This window comes from Oryzias latipes, chromosome 4, assembly GCF_002234675.1.
Source record: "Oryzias latipes chromosome 4, ASM223467v1".
Lineage (NCBI taxonomy): Eukaryota > Metazoa > Chordata > Actinopteri > Beloniformes > Adrianichthyidae > Oryzias > Oryzias latipes.
The window spans coordinates 10,440,309-10,458,786 of record NC_019862.2 but is presented as its reverse complement, the minus strand read 5'-3'; the positions used below and the strand labels follow the sequence as shown (position 1 = coordinate 10,458,786).

The 18,478-nt window shown below is 37.8% G+C and overlaps 1 protein-coding gene across 1 annotated transcript in view; it reads right to left on the bottom strand.

Annotated features, from left to right (window-relative positions):
* Positions 1-12,239: 12,239 nt before the first annotated feature.
* LOC101173928 (lysine-specific demethylase 4B) overlaps positions 12,240-18,478 on the bottom strand; it is a 38,857-nt gene continuing 32,618 nt past the window's right edge. Inside the window, exons 18-22 of the mRNA XM_011473954.3 lie at positions 17,668-17,856; positions 17,024-17,200; positions 16,617-16,736; positions 15,268-15,360; positions 12,240-14,088 (exon numbers count right to left, since the gene is read on the bottom strand). Of these exons, the coding sequence (XP_011472256.1) occupies positions 13,579-14,088; positions 15,268-15,360; positions 16,617-16,736; positions 17,024-17,200; positions 17,668-17,856 (1,089 nt within the window). The 3' untranslated portion in view covers positions 12,240-13,578. The remainder of the gene's footprint in view (positions 14,089-15,267; positions 15,361-16,616; positions 16,737-17,023; positions 17,201-17,667; positions 17,857-18,478) is intronic.

The window sequence follows — 18,478 nt, the reverse complement described above, 5'->3', positions numbered from 1 at the left end:
ATGAAAACTTCAGGAAGTATGTCCTGACAGTTTTTTATGTTGGCTAAAAACAGCACAGTGATAATTAAAATTCCATTTGAAATGCTTTAAAAGCAGATCAAAGGATGATTGGAGGGGGACTTTAAGGATTGCTATTTAAGATTTGAACTAATCTGTGTGCAGTCTTCAACCAACTCTCCATTTTCTAAAGGAAAATTAAATATCAATATGTAAAATAACCCATAGGGAGCTCAGTGTGATGAAATATGTTGTATGGTTCCACTGGTCTGTGGATTATCCCACATAGTTTTCATTTTAAGGAAAAATGGGTCTGGGTTCTCATGGGTTAGAAAAACAGAAATATTTCAACAATTTCAACAGTAATAGAATAGCAAATAAAATAATAAAAACTTCAGATTATGCATTGTTTTGCTGCTGATAGAATAAGTTGTAAAAGATTCATTCTTTGTGCATCAGAACCAAAATATGGTGTTGATGAAAACAATACAAAATAGAACTACCTTATGGAAATAGAACAAACTTCGAAAACGCCTCAAAATGTTTTGCCTCTTGAACAACAACCTGTACTGACCTGTCATACATAAAGCCAATGGATGGACAGAACTACAGTTTTCGTACAAACAGATTTATTTGAACCAATTAAAACTTGATTGTTGAGACGATGCAGCGGCGCAGCACCTCGTCGTGAAACAATCATGCAACAATATGAAACATGGACAACACAAGAAATGTTCAATACGAAAAGTCATACATACTGCAAACACTGTGACCAGGTGAAGGAGAGGAAGATGTCAAGGACAAACGCTTGAGCCAGGAGAGGCATGGAGAAGAAAGGAGAAACACGACGAGAACCAAGTAGAGCTGAGGAGAAATCTAGGTGAAGATTGACCAATCAGTCGGCCCCAGGTGGGCAAACTCCAGAAGAGCCAGTGAGGATAAATGCAGTTGAAGAAAGTCTTGAAATCCAGTCCTGGTTCTTTAGTACAGCTCCACACGACAGTGTAGAATCAAGAATCAAGAGACCACAGACACGACAAGAGTCACGATTCCAGATCAAAATGTGGCTCCGTGGTACAAAGTTCTTGACATGATAGGATTTAAATTACAATGTCTCAGACTCATAGTTTTAGAGTTTAAGATCGCAACCTCACTTTCTAGACACAAAAGCTAAACAGGAGAAACAAACAAGTATGGAAGCAGGAGACAAAACACAGGTGAATGTAATCAATCAATCCTAGCTGACTGGAACCGCATAGGAAACAACATTTCAAAATAAAACACCAAACCTAGATGTCAGGGCTGCAGATCAGTACAAGATCTGACTGTTGCAAGTCCATTCAAATATTTTTTCTTTCTTTTTTTTGGCACAGATGAAGAGTTTGATCTCATACCAAAAATTGACCACCAGTTTTCTTCTTAGCTATTTATTCAACACAGATTCGTTTAGAAGTTGCACAATATTGTGAGTAGCTCTGCAGAGGACGTAAATATGCTGCAGCATATGAAGACCGATGAGTGCCAAAGCAAAGAGGAGCATTCAGAGCAGCTCCCTGCAGAGCTCTACGTGACGCTGACCGGCACACAAAATGTTGTCTGTTCACAGTCTGGGAGGTTCTGGAGGCATTTGCAAATTTCTACTGGGGCTTGTCAAACTGCCAAGTATTTTACTAAAAAAAACATACATATTTAAAAATTTTACATGGTTTTTTAACGTTGAATTATAACAGATAAGAGGATGGGTTAAAAGCTCACATATCATTGCATAATTAAGAACTTTTTTAGAAAAAGGTTTCTGTGATCATTTTGAATTCTTCACTTGAAGATAATTTGGAGAATGTATTTGCCACCCTTTTAAAGCTCCTCAAACAAACCTCACTTCCCGGTAATCCAGCTAATTGGGAAATCCAGAATAAATTCTCTATGCAAATTTGTTAACAAAAGTTAAAACCCAATTTAACTGCCACAGCTATTCATATTATAACAGGCATTTATTTCTAAAGCTTTGGAGATTTCATGGTCTCTTAAACATATTTTGTTTTCCAAAGTGTAACAGGTTCTTAGCAACAGAAGCTAAAACCATGATAAGAATATTAACTGCATTAAATTTAGACTCTCAGGCAGCCTGTAACAAGCTACAATCTTGTTAAACTGATGACAAAAAATATATAATCTGGCAGGTAAATGAAATTCTTCTGAAAAAAAATGACATTTTCACACATTCTGGCTTGCACTTTGTTCCCTTAGCTGAAGGAGATTTACCCAAAAATGCATTTGGAGGCAGCTGCAGACGCAGTATGATGTTGTGACTCGCATGCAAAGTGAAACGATTGAGAATCCTCATTTTCTTCACACAAATAACCTCAGAAAGATGATTTTTTTTTCCTGCAGCGAACGTCACTTCACTGAAGCGTAATTAAAAAAAAAAACTCCCTTCAAAGAATGCATTAAAAAAAAACGTAGGCCTGGTGATAATCCCGCAGTAGCATCAAGGTAGAGTTTTAACAGTTTAATAATGGGCCTGCTAAAAGCTGTTTTCTTGTGTAAATGATCAAAACTCCCCTGTCAGTTGCCTCCGTAATGATTTTTATCAGCGAATGAATAAGAAAAAGTTCACAAAAGAGGAAAGGAAAAAAAAAACCCTGCTGGTGACTACACTTGGATGGGCTAAAGGCTAATTGTGTCTTAAATGAGGTTTTAAGCATTTCAATCAGCACAGGGGGCAGCCAGCAGAAGCTGAGAAATGGAAAGAAAATGGGGAAAAATTAGGAGCAGGTCACACACTGATAAGGATGTCAGATGTCCAGGAGTCTGACTTTGTGTTTGTGCAGCTCTTAAGGCCTCACAGGATGCTGTCAGGTGATTAATTGGGCTGACTAAAAGGATCTCGTCTCGCCTGAATTTTGCATGTTCATTTTTGAAGCACTCTGCAGAGCTGCCTATGCATGACTGAGCCCATACGTCAGTAAATCAAAGTACCAGAAGGAACATTATGTCTATGTGCAAAAAAAAAGGAAGTTAAAGACGAAAAAAAAGCACTAAAACATGCATAAGTGGAGTTGTGGAATAAATATACTCAATCCCCAAGAATAAAGAAATTAGTGAAATGGTAGAATGTTTATTGCTTTAGCTAGAAAGTAAATATGATGTAGCATCAACAGCTTTGTCAGCTGTGTGGTCACCATGCAGACACAAGGTGATGGATGGATGTGGTAAGCTCTGAAAGGAATGAGCCTCCAAAGAGGGGAGACAGGAAGAAGCTGTTGTCGCTTAAAGACTAATGGACCAATAAAGAGCTCCAAGGGGGTAGCCATTTATTTGGTGTGTGGAGTGTATAAGGATTCACTTTATTAATATTGCCTGACATTAACAAACAATGTTGTTATGGTTTCTTTCTCTCTTCTAAACTCCTAAAGATATTCTTTTTTTTTTGTTTGTTTATGAGCAAAACCACATGTATTACAAGTTCAGGAGCTCAGAGTAAAAAAAACCAGAGGAAACTGCACATTTAGTTAATAAAAAACAGCTTGACATATCATTTGAATAAAAAAAAAGAAAACACTGGCGGTGGTGTTACACTGGACCTCTCTTTTCTCTCTTTTTTAGGAATGTGTGATTCATAGCATTTTTACAGTATGGGGGGGAAAGAACAGTGACTGTGAGGAGCTAATTGGGCTGGTAAATCCTAAACAGAAACTTAATGTCACTTGAATTTTATTATGGCCCGCAGCAGCAGTCACTGACTGCAAGGACCATATTGTTTTCGCAGTTGGAACGACGACTTCGCCGCCTTTCAGCGAGAATGTGACCCCCGCCGCATGCTCGAAAAGTCACCAAAACGTGCACACACCTGGGATAAATTGCAAAGGAATTTTCCACAAAGTCAACGTCACCCCCCCGAAGACGATGACATCACGGCCAGCGATCCCGTCAAAAAAATGAATGGGCCGAAAATCGCGTATGGGGCCCAACAAAATGTACTTCAAAATACAGTCGCGAAACCAAAACACACGTGTCGGGGCTATCCCAAAGAAGTTTTGAAATCATTACGGCGCGGCCACACGACCTACGGCTTGGCGGCCATTTTGTGGCGAACTCTGAGAATTGGCGATTTTCGTGTTTTCTCACGATATGGGGAATCGACACTTTTGTTTGAGCGATTTTCACGCAATTGCACACACTTGCTGCCAGCTCCAGTCTACAAACACCACAGGAGTGTCGTTGACCTTTGACCTTGGGAAAAGGCCGCCATCTGTAATTTTCTCAAAAAAGCACCTTTAGCACCAGATACAAACGAAAACTCGTCGTTGGAATTTTCATCAATCGTCTCGTAACTTTTCGGGCATCAACGGCCAGCTACTCTGGACAAAATGTTGGAATTAGAAGTTGGAGAATTTGAACGGCGTGCGCGTGGCGAGCTAGCAAAGTGGCGCACTGTTACAACTCCTATGTTTTTCAAAGGACTACTGTGAAATTTGAATGCATGCAATAATGCCTGAAACTGCATACATTGAAAAACACTGGATATGGACATATAAGGAATGTGGGCGTGGTTAGCATAAAACCACTTTTGCTAAGGACGACAAAAGTTTACTTTTACCGATTTGCCCGAAACTGACGTCAATCTGTTCGTCCTCCCGAGGGGACCAAAACATAAACTGGTTGCTATGGAGATAAAATAACAAGAAAAGCCGCCATTTTGAATTTACTAACTTATTATGTATAGCTCTCACCAATGGAGTAATGGGTTTTTCTGAGTCAGTTGATGATGCTGCTCGCTATGCTAGCACTTTTAGCCCTTAATGCTTTAAAAAAGATGAACAATGGGAAATCTCCAGGAAATGATGGTCTTTCTAAAGAATTTTATTTTCACTTTTGGGATGTTATCAATCCTCATCTTATGGAGATGTACAAAGAGTGCATTGTACAACAAGAAATGACATCTACAATGAAACAGGGTTTAATTACTTTAATACCCAAACCAAATAAAGACCCTGTTATGATAGAAAATTGGAGACCAATAACTCTTTTGAATGTGGATTATAAAATATTAGCTCTTGTTTATGCCCAACGATTGAAAATCTACACGAAATTATTAGCGAGACTCAATCTGGTTTTATGAAAAATCGACATATTAGCAATAATATAAGGTTAATTTTGGATTTATTAGACTATTCAGAACACATTGATTCTGAAGCACTCATTCTTTTTTTAGACTTTTACAAAGCTTTCGACACTGTAGAACATCCCTTTCTCTATAATGCACTGAAATTATTTGGCTTTGGGGAAAATTTCATTTCTATTGCTAAAATGTTTTATAAAGACATTAGCAGCTCTATTCTTCTTTATCCTAATACATCCCAAAGATTCTCCATAAATAGATCAGTACGCCAAGGATGTCCAATTTCTCCATTTTTCTTTTTAATTGTTGCAGAACTACTTTCATTAAGAATTAAAAATTGTCCAAACTTATTAGGTTTATCTATATTTCAGAAAGAAATCAAAATAACACAACTAGCAGATGATACTGCATTATTCTTAAAAGACAGAAACCAAGTTGACCTTGCTATAAGCACAATTAACTCCTTTTCAAATGCTTCCGGATTACACCTTAATTTAGGAAAATGTGAAATATTAAGTATTAAAAACGTAAAATATGAAAAAATTCATAGTATCCCAATTAAAGATGTAGTTACATATATAGGTATTAGTATAACTAAAGACATTAAATCTAGACAAAAGCAAAACTTCTCCTTGAGAATTAAAAAAATGCAGGATGTTATGAATATGTGGCTTCAACGAGATCTATCTATTTTTGGCAGGATCCTCTTGACTAAAGCAGAAGGGATCTCAAGAGTAGTTTATCCTGCCTTATCTTTATTTGTTCCTGATTCAACTTCCAAAGAAATAAATAACCTCTTAGTTAACTTTACATGGAAAAATAGACGTCACTATCTCCAGAAAGAACAACTTTATGCCCCCTCATGTAAAGGAGGGTTTGAACTCATAAATTTTTCTGATTTGAATTATACATTTAAAATTAACTGGATTAAAAAATGCCTTCAACACTCAAATTCAATTTGGTATTTCATCCCCTTCAATATTTTTAATAAAATTGGTGGCCTTCAATTTCTATTAAAATGTAACTATAATATCAAAAAGATTCCCGTCAATCTCTCAAATTTTTATCAGCAGGCTCTTCTTGCTTGGAAGTTATGTTATAATCACAATTTCTCACCACACAAAAGTATAATTTGGAACAATGAAGACATAACAATACAAAATAAATCTTTGTTTAAACAAAACTGGATTGACAAAAAAATAATTTATGTTTCGGATCTTTTTGACGAGAATGGTACGATTTTGGATTATGGCAGATTTCTAAATAAAATGTGTTTTCCAGTAACCAGCAAAGAATTTAATGGTGTAATGAAAGCTCTCCCTTTAGGATTAATTCAGCTGATGACGTCTCACCTTAAATATCAAGACGCCTCTAAAATTGACTCTCCTTTAATGATTAATGGCATTGATATTCTCAATAAAAAATGCAACAATAAATATATTCGGAATACCTTAAGTGAAAAAAGACATATCACACCAAAAGGAGAAATATTTTGGAACAACCTTTTAAATGATATAAATTGGAAAAAAGCTTGGTTATTGCCAGATACATTTTGTATAAATAACAAAGTTAAAGAAATACACAAAAAAATTCTACATAACATTTACCCCACAAATATGTTTATATCCAAATTCTCAAATATAGAAAATAATTGTAGTTTTTGTATTGATTTCCCTGAATCAGTTCTTCATCTTTTCTACTTTTGTAAACTTTCCCTTGAATTTTGGAACCAATTAGAATGCTTTGTAAACAGTAAATTTAACTGTAACGTTGCTTTAAATTTGAAACAAATAGTTGCATATTTTAATTCGGATGATAAAAAAGTAGAAAAAAGTATTAATTTGTTACTTCTCCTTTCCAAATTTTACATTCATAAGTGCAGAATAAAAAAAACAACTCCCAACTTCACCATATTTAAGTTCGAGATGCTCCAGTTTTATGAATATATAAAAAAAATTAATACACCCAAAGCAAGTAACACTGAAATAATTTGTGCTTTTTTGGTTTGATAGGTAATCCCCTCCTCTAAGAAAACTTTGTATTATAAATATTATTATTATCATTATTTTGTAATCCCCTTTTATATATTTTAAGATAATTTATTTTTCTATCAGCATATTCTATTTTGGATATATTTCTGATTATTTTATTATTATTATTTTTTTCTTCTTGAAATGATTCAATAAGTTTGGATTGATGACATTGACTATCACTGCTGATGCTCTTTCTGAGTCTTTGATGCTGGATTTTGTATGCTTATGCTTTGTTCAATAAAGTTGTTTAAAAAAAAAAAAAAGCACTTTTAGCCACATTAGCATAGCTGGCATAGTTAGCATAATTAACATTTTAGGTAATGTGTTTTTCTGAGTCAGTTGATGATGCTGATCGCTATGCTAGCACTTTTAGCCACATTAGCATAGCTAGCATAGTTAGCATAATTAGAATTTTAGGTAATGTGTTTTTCTGAGTCCGTTGATGATGCTGATCGCTATGCTAGCACTGTTAGCCACATTAGCCTAGCTAGCATAGCATAATTAGCATTTTAGGTAATGTGTTTTTCTGAGAGAGTTGATGATGCTGATCGCTATGCTAGCACTTTTAGCCAAATTAGCATAGTTAGCATAATTAGCAAAATCAGCCTTGACTAGCTGTTAATTTGTGGGCGGTGAGGGCGGTGAGGGCGGCGGTCGTGCGTAGAGTTGGGCGTAGAAGGCGGGTTGCGTCTGCGGGCCATACAACGCCGCTTGCGGCTTTAATTTTTCTTGTTTTTGGAAAAACCTATGACTATACTTTAGCGAAGGAGACTAACCATTGACTGTATATGAGAACTGGACCGAGAGAGTGTGACATCACCCATAGAAATGGCTTCTTTCTGTCCCCAACTAAATTAATTTGTTACCATTTATTCATGGTACAGATGCTGCCATGTTGGAGTCAGACGACATCAGTAAGTAGTGATTTGGTCCGAGTCGGTTGGAGTCAACACTTCCTGTTTGGAGTGCAAGAGAGGAGGGGTCACTCAGTCCAGTTATCATATGCAGGCAATGAAGCGCTAAGCACGCATTCTTGAACACGCATTTAGCCTAAGGTGTTCACACACTATATGAGCAGGGAGGGACTTCTTTTTCTTTTTCTATTGTTTACTAGCATATATGCACCACCTACAGTCAGAAGAGGCATCGTGTGAAATCTCAAAGCGGTGCAAATCTTGTGAATCATCCTTCAGGCTTTTTCTTTCACAGCTCTATTCCAGTATTTGACAGACTCAGCGTAAAAGAATTCCAGTTAGGCACGGATCACAATTATTAATTTCTCCCTCAGGAATCAATTTTCCAACAGTTGGCTCTTCCATGAAGTAAAAGGGACACCCTCCATATGTCACTACCAAATTCGAGTCCCCTGATTGGTCAGAGTTCAACTGGTTTAACTTTCAACACCCATTCAATGGCCGTGTGTGTCATACAAACAGCCTGAGAACGATCGTAGAAATTTGTGTTGTGAATGCAAGAGTTTTAAATCGTTAAGCCCAAAATACGCATTTAAATGAGTTTACTTAGCTCTTAAGAGAAAGTGGCCGCTTGAAGACGCGATGTTGAGGGCGGTGTAAATGTGTTACACCAACATGCATGTTCGGCTGACATTACCCATGTTCCAGCTATCCCAGATTATCTCTAAACTCAATCTAAAGGCCGTGTCACATAGACACTACATAAATTAATATACGTGGGGAAAAAATGAGAAACCTTGTGGCCTTTATGTGAAATTTGCACAGATGTATTACGATTGAACCACATTAAAACCATGGAAGAAGTACGAATAAACCACGCAAAGAACACATAAATCAACGTAAACATGAACCGTGTGTGATAATTGTGCTATTTATATTCCTCAGTGCGTCAAATTGAGTGTGATATGTGCGTCGTATACATGTACCAAAAGTTCAAGTTGGTACATGCTTGAAAAGTTCATTAGATATTCGTGGATTATCGTGGAAAGCCACAAATTTGCGTATGCACCTCGCAAAAATTACGCACCATTGCATGAGATTTACGTAATAAATGTGAATAAGCTATTTAAGATATGAGTAAACTGTGCAAATCTAAAAACGACCAAAAATTTTAAACAGCTCAAAACTGAATTCATTCAAAGACACGTTGGCAGAAAAACTGGTGACGGCAAAAAAAACACTTGTGAATTACAAAAATCACGCTGGTCTCACGTAAGACCAAAATATCATATGTGGAAAATGCGCAACATGTACGAAGTGGCTGTGTGAACATGGCCCTAAATAAATAACAGCAAACCAGGCTAAGGTATAGCTGATGAGACGACCATATTAGGATGTTGAATTTCTCTTTTAGATTTCAGTCCAGGCCTCCGTGACTGATAGTCATTAAGATGATGCTAAAATGATGCAACAGAGTGTAAACCACATAGCTTGTAGACAGATTGCAGGGAAATGCTGTCAGCTCCATCCTGTTTATACTAGTTCTATGTCAGATAAGGCTCAAAAAGGTCAAACAAAGGTGTTACTTTTTCACAAATGTTGTTTGAAAGGTCTCTGTGGTCATGTCACCGCTTAGTCTTTGATACCTGGACAAGTTCATAAAGATGAGGCACCTCCAATATCTCTGCTTTAAATGAAAGACAATGCTGACAGATTGAGCTCGACTAAGTCATTATGGTAATACTCCCTCAGTGGCGTGATTTACTAGGCAGAAATGTAATAAAAGCTTAAGGCTATAATGGAGCCTGTCATATCAACCAGCTTGTCAACATAATTGCCACTTTCATCTGCAATTAGATCCCGCACTGCATTTAGTGATTTCCATTTCCATATGAACCACTCAGCTGTCTTGATAGTCAACCATCAGGTTATAGGTTTTAATGTCATTTTGAAGGACATCTGATGGTCACACATCTGCACACAAAGCCTAAAAAAGTATGCATGGTTTCTGCAGCAGGGTCGCTTTTCAAAAGCTGCATTTGCTTTACAGACTCAAGTTTCTTGCCACCTTGTTTCCTTTCACTACAGAAAGATCACTAGCTTTTGTCCTTTAGCGTCCTCCTTCCTCGTGTTTCTTCTCGGTTCAGTTCGGCCGAATAAAGAAATCCAACTCTTCAGTTGTTGAAGTAATTGCCAAGCTGGCACGTCCCCAGTTCCTCTGCAGAGACACAGGCACTTCAGAATATTAATGGCCACCCCGATGCTCTGAGGGCAATACAAACCTGGCTCAAGCGTGGCAAAAAAAGAGTATGAGAAACACAAAACTGATGACCAACTCACAGACTTAAAAGAAAAAACGTTTCTTTGTTTCTATTATTTCCTTTTCTCTTTAATGGAATCCTGTCATTAGCCTCCTTTTAAATGTACAAGCTCTTGATGCGAACAGGTAGAACTTAAAACTGCCACTCAGAACTTGAAGGAATACAAATTCTACTTATAAAATCTAAACCACCAACACTGACATTTTATATCAAAAACACTGTTTTATATGAAAAGGGATATTTTTGTATAAATTCAGGTTTTCTTTAGTTCTGCTCAAACAAACAAACAAACAAATAACTTACTATATTTATTCTGCCTCGGTGACAGATCTGTTCACAGAGAAACTGTCACATCCATCAAATCAATGAATGTAATGATCAGAGGAGCAACATTCCAGCTGCCATGTTTCTTATTTGTTATGACTTAATTCTCTTACAAACACATGAAAGCTTCAAGCAACACTGGAGCTGTTCCTATCTGTAACTCTGTCACATTTATTTTTAGAAAACCTTCCTTGCAAACTGATTTACAAACAAACCCTGAAAAAAGTCATTTCCAATGTATTCTGTGTATAATAAATAAAAGCACTTCCATACAGAATGAATCAGGTGAAACCCAAACCCACTGATTTTAGATTAAATTAATGCATTATGGTGTCTGCAGCTGTAATTTCAGCAAAAGATCTGCTAATTTTGGCATCATTTTAGAGCAAAAGTTTTGAGCAGCTTGTTAGATGCAAGTTTTTCTTTGCACATACAAATTAGTAGAATTATTGGGATTTTCCCAATGATTTTTTTTACCAGTTTAAGTGGACTTTACATAAAGGAATCACCTATAGTTAAAAACCCATTTCAAAGAAAATTGTGTTTATAACTTGTGGCATTTTTCTGATGATGGAGGACATCAGTTAAAAGAAATTAAGCGTAAAATTGTATTTCTGATTATTTCTTTATTCAAATTGTTTTTTCTTAAAGTCAGAGCATTTAGCTGTAAGGTGACTCACATTAGGAGTGTCTCTCTGTGCCTTAAAACCAGGAGCCCGTGCTTCCTCCTTCATCAGTTAAGTGAGGGAGGGCATCTTCTTCCAGAAAAGGCCGGTTTCATCCGTATTAAACACCTGCTGTGGACGATAATTATTCTCCACTATCATCTTCCTCTGCGTTTCAGGATATTTTTCAGCCGCTTCTGAGTCAGCGAATGCCATTTCTTCGTGCAGGGGCACAAACTTCGGTTATAGCAATTCAGGAACCGGTGGAAATAGCTGTCAAATGTTACTAAGCAATACTATAGCGTACTCTTCATCTCCGCTCCCTTCCTCCCCCCGTAGCACCTCCTTCGAACGCAAAAGTCTCATACAACAAGCGGCTTGAGCTGAGTCTTTGTAATAAACCGGAAGAGTCATGTGACTGAAAAAAAATAAATAAATCTGCAATTACGTGGAACCGCGAATAGTAAAACGCAAACAAGCAGGACAACACTGTAGATCCATGTACGTCTTCTGTTTCATAGTCCAAGCTGTTAGGTTAAGGGTTTGAGGGGGACAGCCCAGATGGATGGTAAGAAGGGGGTAGGCCTACTATATACCCACAGTCTTGCCCACAACTCAGGGGCAAAAGTCTAATAAACTTCTGCTGCTCTACTGAAACCATGTCCTAGAAAATGATGCAGATTATTTCTTTTATTTTGGCTAAAAATGGCATAATAGTAATTAAAAGACCGCTGGGGGGGGGGCTTTTGAGACCATGAGACCAAAATATGACATGAGAGGGTCTTCAGTTAAACAACGCAGTGATGAGTTCGCAACTTTTCATCAGGCAAACAGGCTCTGCCACTGAACACACACAGAAGAGCTGGTGACTAACAGTTCACTTTAATCCCAACAAACTTTTTCCTTTGAATAGAATGAGAACATGTGAGTAGAAGCATGACATTTACATGTGTGATTCACAACACGAGGCCTGTGGTATGTACATGGGAGAGCTGAACAACTGAATCAGTAGTTTAGTGTATTTTCAGCACCGATAAAGCACAGATTGGCCATGTGCAGGGAAAACATGAGACTAAAATGTCAATAGTATTACAAACCAAGAAATATTCCTGCAAAACCTGCTTAAACAATATAGGGTCAATATTTAAGCTAGGCCAAGTTTGTGAATTCATAGAAGAAAATAGACATAGAAAGGGTACAATCATAGAAAACAAAATGTAGGAAATTACAATATTGATTTGCACTCACTATTTAAATCATAATGTACCTTTTGTGGTTCCTACTTATTTATCAAAACATTAAGCTCAATACAGTAAGAGGACGACAAAAGCTGCTACGATGAGCGTAACAGATTTTCAAGTGCCAATTATTCCTGATGAGACTTCCAGTCGTCCCCCACGTCCTCAGACTGTAGCCCCATCCTGTTTTCCACACGATAAGGTGTTTTGGGTGTCAAATCAGGAGCCGTCTACATGATGTTAATACATAAAAAGTGTTACCTGTTACTCACATCTTCACAACGATTCAATGCATTCTTCAGACAATCAAAGGGGTTTCCTCTAGTACACTTATTTATGTCAGTATATAAGTATGATGCTGAAATACTGCCATTCCTCTACAAGTCTCTTTTTTTTTCCTCCATATTTTTACACCACATTTCCCATTTTTCCTTTTGCAGTCCGACAAAAACATTGAAACATTCCTATAGATGAAAACTGTGACACTTCAATCCCAAAAAGAAGTTAAAATCCATAGTTGGCTGAAAATATAGATCTTGTTGCTGGTTACTTCTTTGAGAGAAAGAAAAGCAGAGTCAGTTTTCACAAAAACCAGGATCTGTTCAGCTTCCTGTAGAAAGACGATGGAAATGTTTTGTTAGTGAATTAATGCAACGAGGTATGAGGTTGATGTCGCCTGGAGACACGTTGATATTAAGGAGAAAGAAAGCTCAGCAGCTGATGGAAAACCAAAAGCAATACAACCTAGAAAATAATAATAATCTTAACATTGAAAAAAAGAAAATCTTCAGCTGCTTATTTCAGTGCAAGCTAAAGAATCAATACATTAACGCAAACATAGAAAAGTAACATGCATTAAAAGAGTGCTCGCGATTGTTCATTTTAATACAGCACTCAGAGTCCACTTGCATTAGCTTACTGCCTGTTGGCTCGGCCATCGCTGGCCAAGTAATAACGTTGGTTTTTAATACAGGGAGCTGCTGCCATCGTCCTGAGGAAAATGCGAATGGAGGAGTGTCTCCATGTAGGAAACATAGCCGCTGCTGGGCGTGTAGCCCTCGGACATGTGGTGCTGGGGATGCGGCGGGGACTGGGCGGAGAGAAGGGGGTCAGAGTTCAAAGTAGCCTGAAAAGGGGTGGATTGAGGTGTCAGGGTGGGGTCCGAGCCCAGGAACGACTCTGAGAGAGCGGCGGCAAGGGGGCTGCTGGTATCCATTGGGGTTTCAGCGTCCATCTGATTGCCACTGGTTGGGGCGGGGCCTTCCTGTGGGGCTGTTGTGGGCTGGGACAACAGCTCTGGTGTTGGCAGCGGGCCAAGACCGGGATGCTCTTGTGCTGCGACGAGAGTAGATGACGGCGCGGGCGGCGCCATCATGCTTTCAGCAGGAGGAGCTGAACTAGACGGCAGGCAGGGACGTTTAGCTGCTTGTGCTTCGTCTGCAGAGGAGACCTCCTCCTTCATTGCAGGTATACTCTGAAAGAACAGAAATACCATTCAGAAAAACCTACATAGGTGCAGATCTACAAAAATAAAGTACGTCTTAAACTATTTACGCCGCCCTCAGCAACACCCTTTTAAGCAGCCACATCCAATAAAAATTCTATGTAAACGCGCGTAAATATTCGGGCTTCTATGTTCACATCTCGTGTTCACGAGTAGCTTTGCAAGTCTTCACGACTGTTTTCAGGCTCTACGTACAAACGTGTGGACGTGGAAACGTGCATTGCCAGTGAAACCAGGCCAAACTCTGACCAATCAAAGACTCAAATTTGTGTATGTAGCCTTTTACTTACTCAAGTTACTTATTTCAGCAGTACTAATTTAATGAAATATGATAAATCATTTTAATGTCTTTTTCTGGCCTTTTCATTGATTCTACAGAGAAAGAATTCAAAATGTTTTTGTTTGTTTTTCGTCTAATTTACTAACCAAGTGATCGGAAATGTTATAAAGAAGCTTTAAAATTTCTATATTTTCTATTTCTTGACGTTTAACACTCAGTTCCAAGGTAACAAACACCAAGGTAACAAGCGTTTGCTTTTCAGACTTTTTTATGCAAAAACGACAGGTGACAAGAGGCAAACGTAGATCCCACACAGCAATCATTCCGCATAATCGAGCGGCTAAATGACGCTCTGTGAGGTCTTTTAAAGAAGCTTTTTACCGCTGTCCTTGAAAGATTCATTGACTGTTTTAACACTAAATGGATTGTTAGTTTTTCCCGCTTTGACAGTGTGTGATGCCATGTGTATAAAAAATCTCCAATATTTTATTTCTAAATCTTTAAAACTATTTAATAAAAACTTGAAACCATTTTCTTTAAAAACAAAAGACAAAGATGTATTTTGGGTGCTGCTGGCAACAAGTTGGTTTTCTCACTCTGAGACGGCTTCATGTTGGTTCATTCCATGAGGTTTTCCAGGTGAATAAGCAAAATTTGATCAAATCTAAGATTCAGTAGGACAACAATTTGTCTATTACTTAGTCTTTTTTGTTAGTTTGATGATAAAAGCTTCCTCAAAAAAAAAATACAGATTCAGAGTCTCAATTTTCAGGAAGAAGTTCTTTTTTCCAAAGACATAAGCCCCAAAAAGTCCATTTAAGAAAATAGTTTCTTGTATGAAAGAACAACCTGAAAAAAGGGACACTCACCAGCCGAGCTTTGACTCTTTTGGGTAATTCATGGTCCAGCTGGAACACCTCCGAGTGTTTGAGCATCAGCTGGCTTTGGTTACCAAACTCAACCTGGACCAGACAAAAAGAAGAGGATTTTGTTACTGCAGTAAACAATGGAAAACACAAATAAAAATATAAACAAATTCTTTATCGTGGAGTTTTTAAAAAATGGCTGATATGAACCCAAAAACATGCTTAAATGTTGGGCTGTAACTAGTATCTGAGTACTTGGATACTTGTGATCTGCTCCCAAGATTGAAGTACAAATATTTGCAATGTCCAAGATTTTTGTATCTTTAGAGTCTTTATAAATATACTATAGTGTGATAAAAATAAAATCAGATCAAAATAAAGTCGGTGATTTTCCCATTTTCAAAGTAAAACTTTTACGGTTTTTTTTTGCTTTTTTGAAAAGGAGACTGAAGTTCCGTTGACAGACATAAGTTCTGAAAAAACGAGTTCACTTTAACACCGGAGCTTTAGCTCCATTAATATTCTTTTGATGACAATGACTCTTCAACAGTTGACGTAATTAACGTAGTAACAGATCCTGAAGCGGAGAAAAGCCGCCTTGTGCTGATATGCAGCACTACGCAGTGGTGAAGTGATTACGTCATCACAGCCGATCGGCTGATTCGGAGAAAAGCGACTTTTCATACCGGCTTTGCATTATGCAAGGTTTTTGTGTTGCTGAAAAACTGTGGATTTGCTATTAAATGATCTAAAACGACAGTGATGTTGTTTCTGTTAGTGCCCTGTGACAGACTGGCGACCTGTCCAGGATGTCCTCTGCCTTCACCCACGAGTGGCCGGGATAGGCTCCGCTCAACAAACCAATTCTTTCTATTTAAATCTTTGTGATTTGATCAGTTTTGTTCATTCTGATCACGAGTTCTAAATAAAGGGTATGAATGATAGTGATTTAGTACACATAAATTTAATTTTCATACATCCAGTAGAAGACATGCATATACTAACTGTGCAAACTTTAAAAAGTAAGAATTGTGGTTTAATCTGTGACTCGTTTTGCTTGAATTATGATGCGATTCGCCACCTAATTAACAATCCACAGGCCCTTTAAATGGGGCTGGGATGAGGCGTTTTAGTTTATATCTATAGTTTAAGCAATGAATATAATAATTGCTTTTATGTATGGTTACAAAGGAGAAACTTAAATACAAATGTATTTAACTTTAAACTACTTTAAACTTTCTTCGTTTTCAAGAAAGTAAATATTTTTTTCGGTTTATTTAAAATGAATTCCAGATGAGATCAATAATTCCAAATCGTATCTACTAGTTAAAACAGTGACGTGCTGCTCTCACCTGGTACAGTTTGTGACTGTGCTGCTTGACAAAGGAAGCTCTGAGGATCTGACCTTCGGGTGTAGCAACAGTAATAAGCTCCCCCGCTTCAGGAGGGCCATTGTGCAGGCAGTCGTGACTCTGGGTGGGGCAGAAAGGAGATATATGAGATTACTGAAACATGACTGGCAAAAAATATATATTAAATATATATATTATATTATACATTGCACACTTAAGGCGTTCTACATAAAATATCTTCAAAATTCTAATCACTTTTAGATGCATATCAGAGAATGTAATACTTGAGACAACAACCTTTTAAAATAATTACATATTTACATTTAGATGCAGACACTGAACCCTAATTTTTAGCTGACAATTGTTTCTCTTTTTAAATTTCTTGTTTAGCTGTGAAGAGCTCTTACCACTATGTTTTCAGGATACACGTTGTCACAGTAGGAGCCATCATCGAAGTTGACCTCGTAGAAGGTCTGTGTTGCCATGCCAATGATGGTGCAGTGGTAATACCAGCTATCCCTGTTTCGACCAATCACCGTTTGGCCCAGAAAGGGGCCCTGAGAGGTTTTGGTTGCTGTTTTGGTCTGAGGGGAACAAAAGAACCTCATTGGTTGTTTTTTTTTTTCAAGAAAACACATGTAAAAAAAATTCATTTAAAGTGCAGTTCACTCATCACATTCCCGTTTGAGATTTTTCTCTGATTCTAGAACAGATATCGTCTCCCTGCTGGTTCAGCGTTTTAGAAGTCGAATTAAATATCTAGTAAAGCAGACAGGCAGCGTGTCAGGCTACCTGCTTCTCTGGGTTTTTCGATGAGGCGCCGGGTACAGCGCCATTAATAAAAAAAGACTGACCTCTTTCTGCAACGGTTTGTAAATCCTTTCCTGTCACATGATCAGGAGAAAGCCTGACGCTCTCTGCTGTGAGAGTGACGTCTGACAACAAAGACGTTGTAATCTACCCAAAACAGGGATTTTGTCTTCCTAAATTTGGTTTGATAAAAACTGTTCAATAAAACACTTTAACGGGTTTAGTTCAAAAATGGATTTACTTTAGGAGGAGCCTTTTTGTGCTTCTGGCAGATGACCGAGACCACGTAGGGCCAGTCGGCGGGCTTCATCAATACTCCGGCGATCTGAGCGCAGGTGACATGGAAGGAGGTGGCGCAGTTCTCGTATGTGCACTGGATGCAGGCGCCGCGGTTTTGATTCGAACTCTTGCTGTGGCAGAAAACACATCTCTGCAACAGAAAACAAAGACTTGTTAAAGGCGATTACAACAAACCAGCTTCAGTTTGCACAGGTTTTAACCAATTAACTTCAGGAGAAAACAAGTTCAAAACACATCATATGTTGAAGAAAACAAGCTGAGCCACACATTCATTTGCTTCATTTGTGTTTCAAACCAAACGACATAAAAAAATAGAAATGAAACTCCAATTAACTAGTAAAATTGTTTAAAAATATTCACATTTATTGTTTGTTTTTTAGCATCACTGATTCCAACTTCAACAGAATTTATGCAGACATTTCTAATTTTATAAAATTAACGACCAATATAAATATGCAAATATTTGATATACATAGAAATCTGCCTTAGCAGCGCTCTGGATGCAAAAGTCTCCAAGACTTTGTCAGAGCACCGGTGGAAAAAGGGGGTGCTGTTTATTGAGGGGTTGTGATAATGTAACAGCAAAGAGTGCTGCAATAAAATGCCCCCATCTCACAGAATCTATACAGGCTATTTGGTGCAGTAAAGTATGGCCGCCCTGTCAACAGGTCAGTTTACCCCCCTTCACACTTAAACTCTCTAGATTAACACAAGAACGATTGCAGACACTGAAAGAGACTGAATGTAAAAAG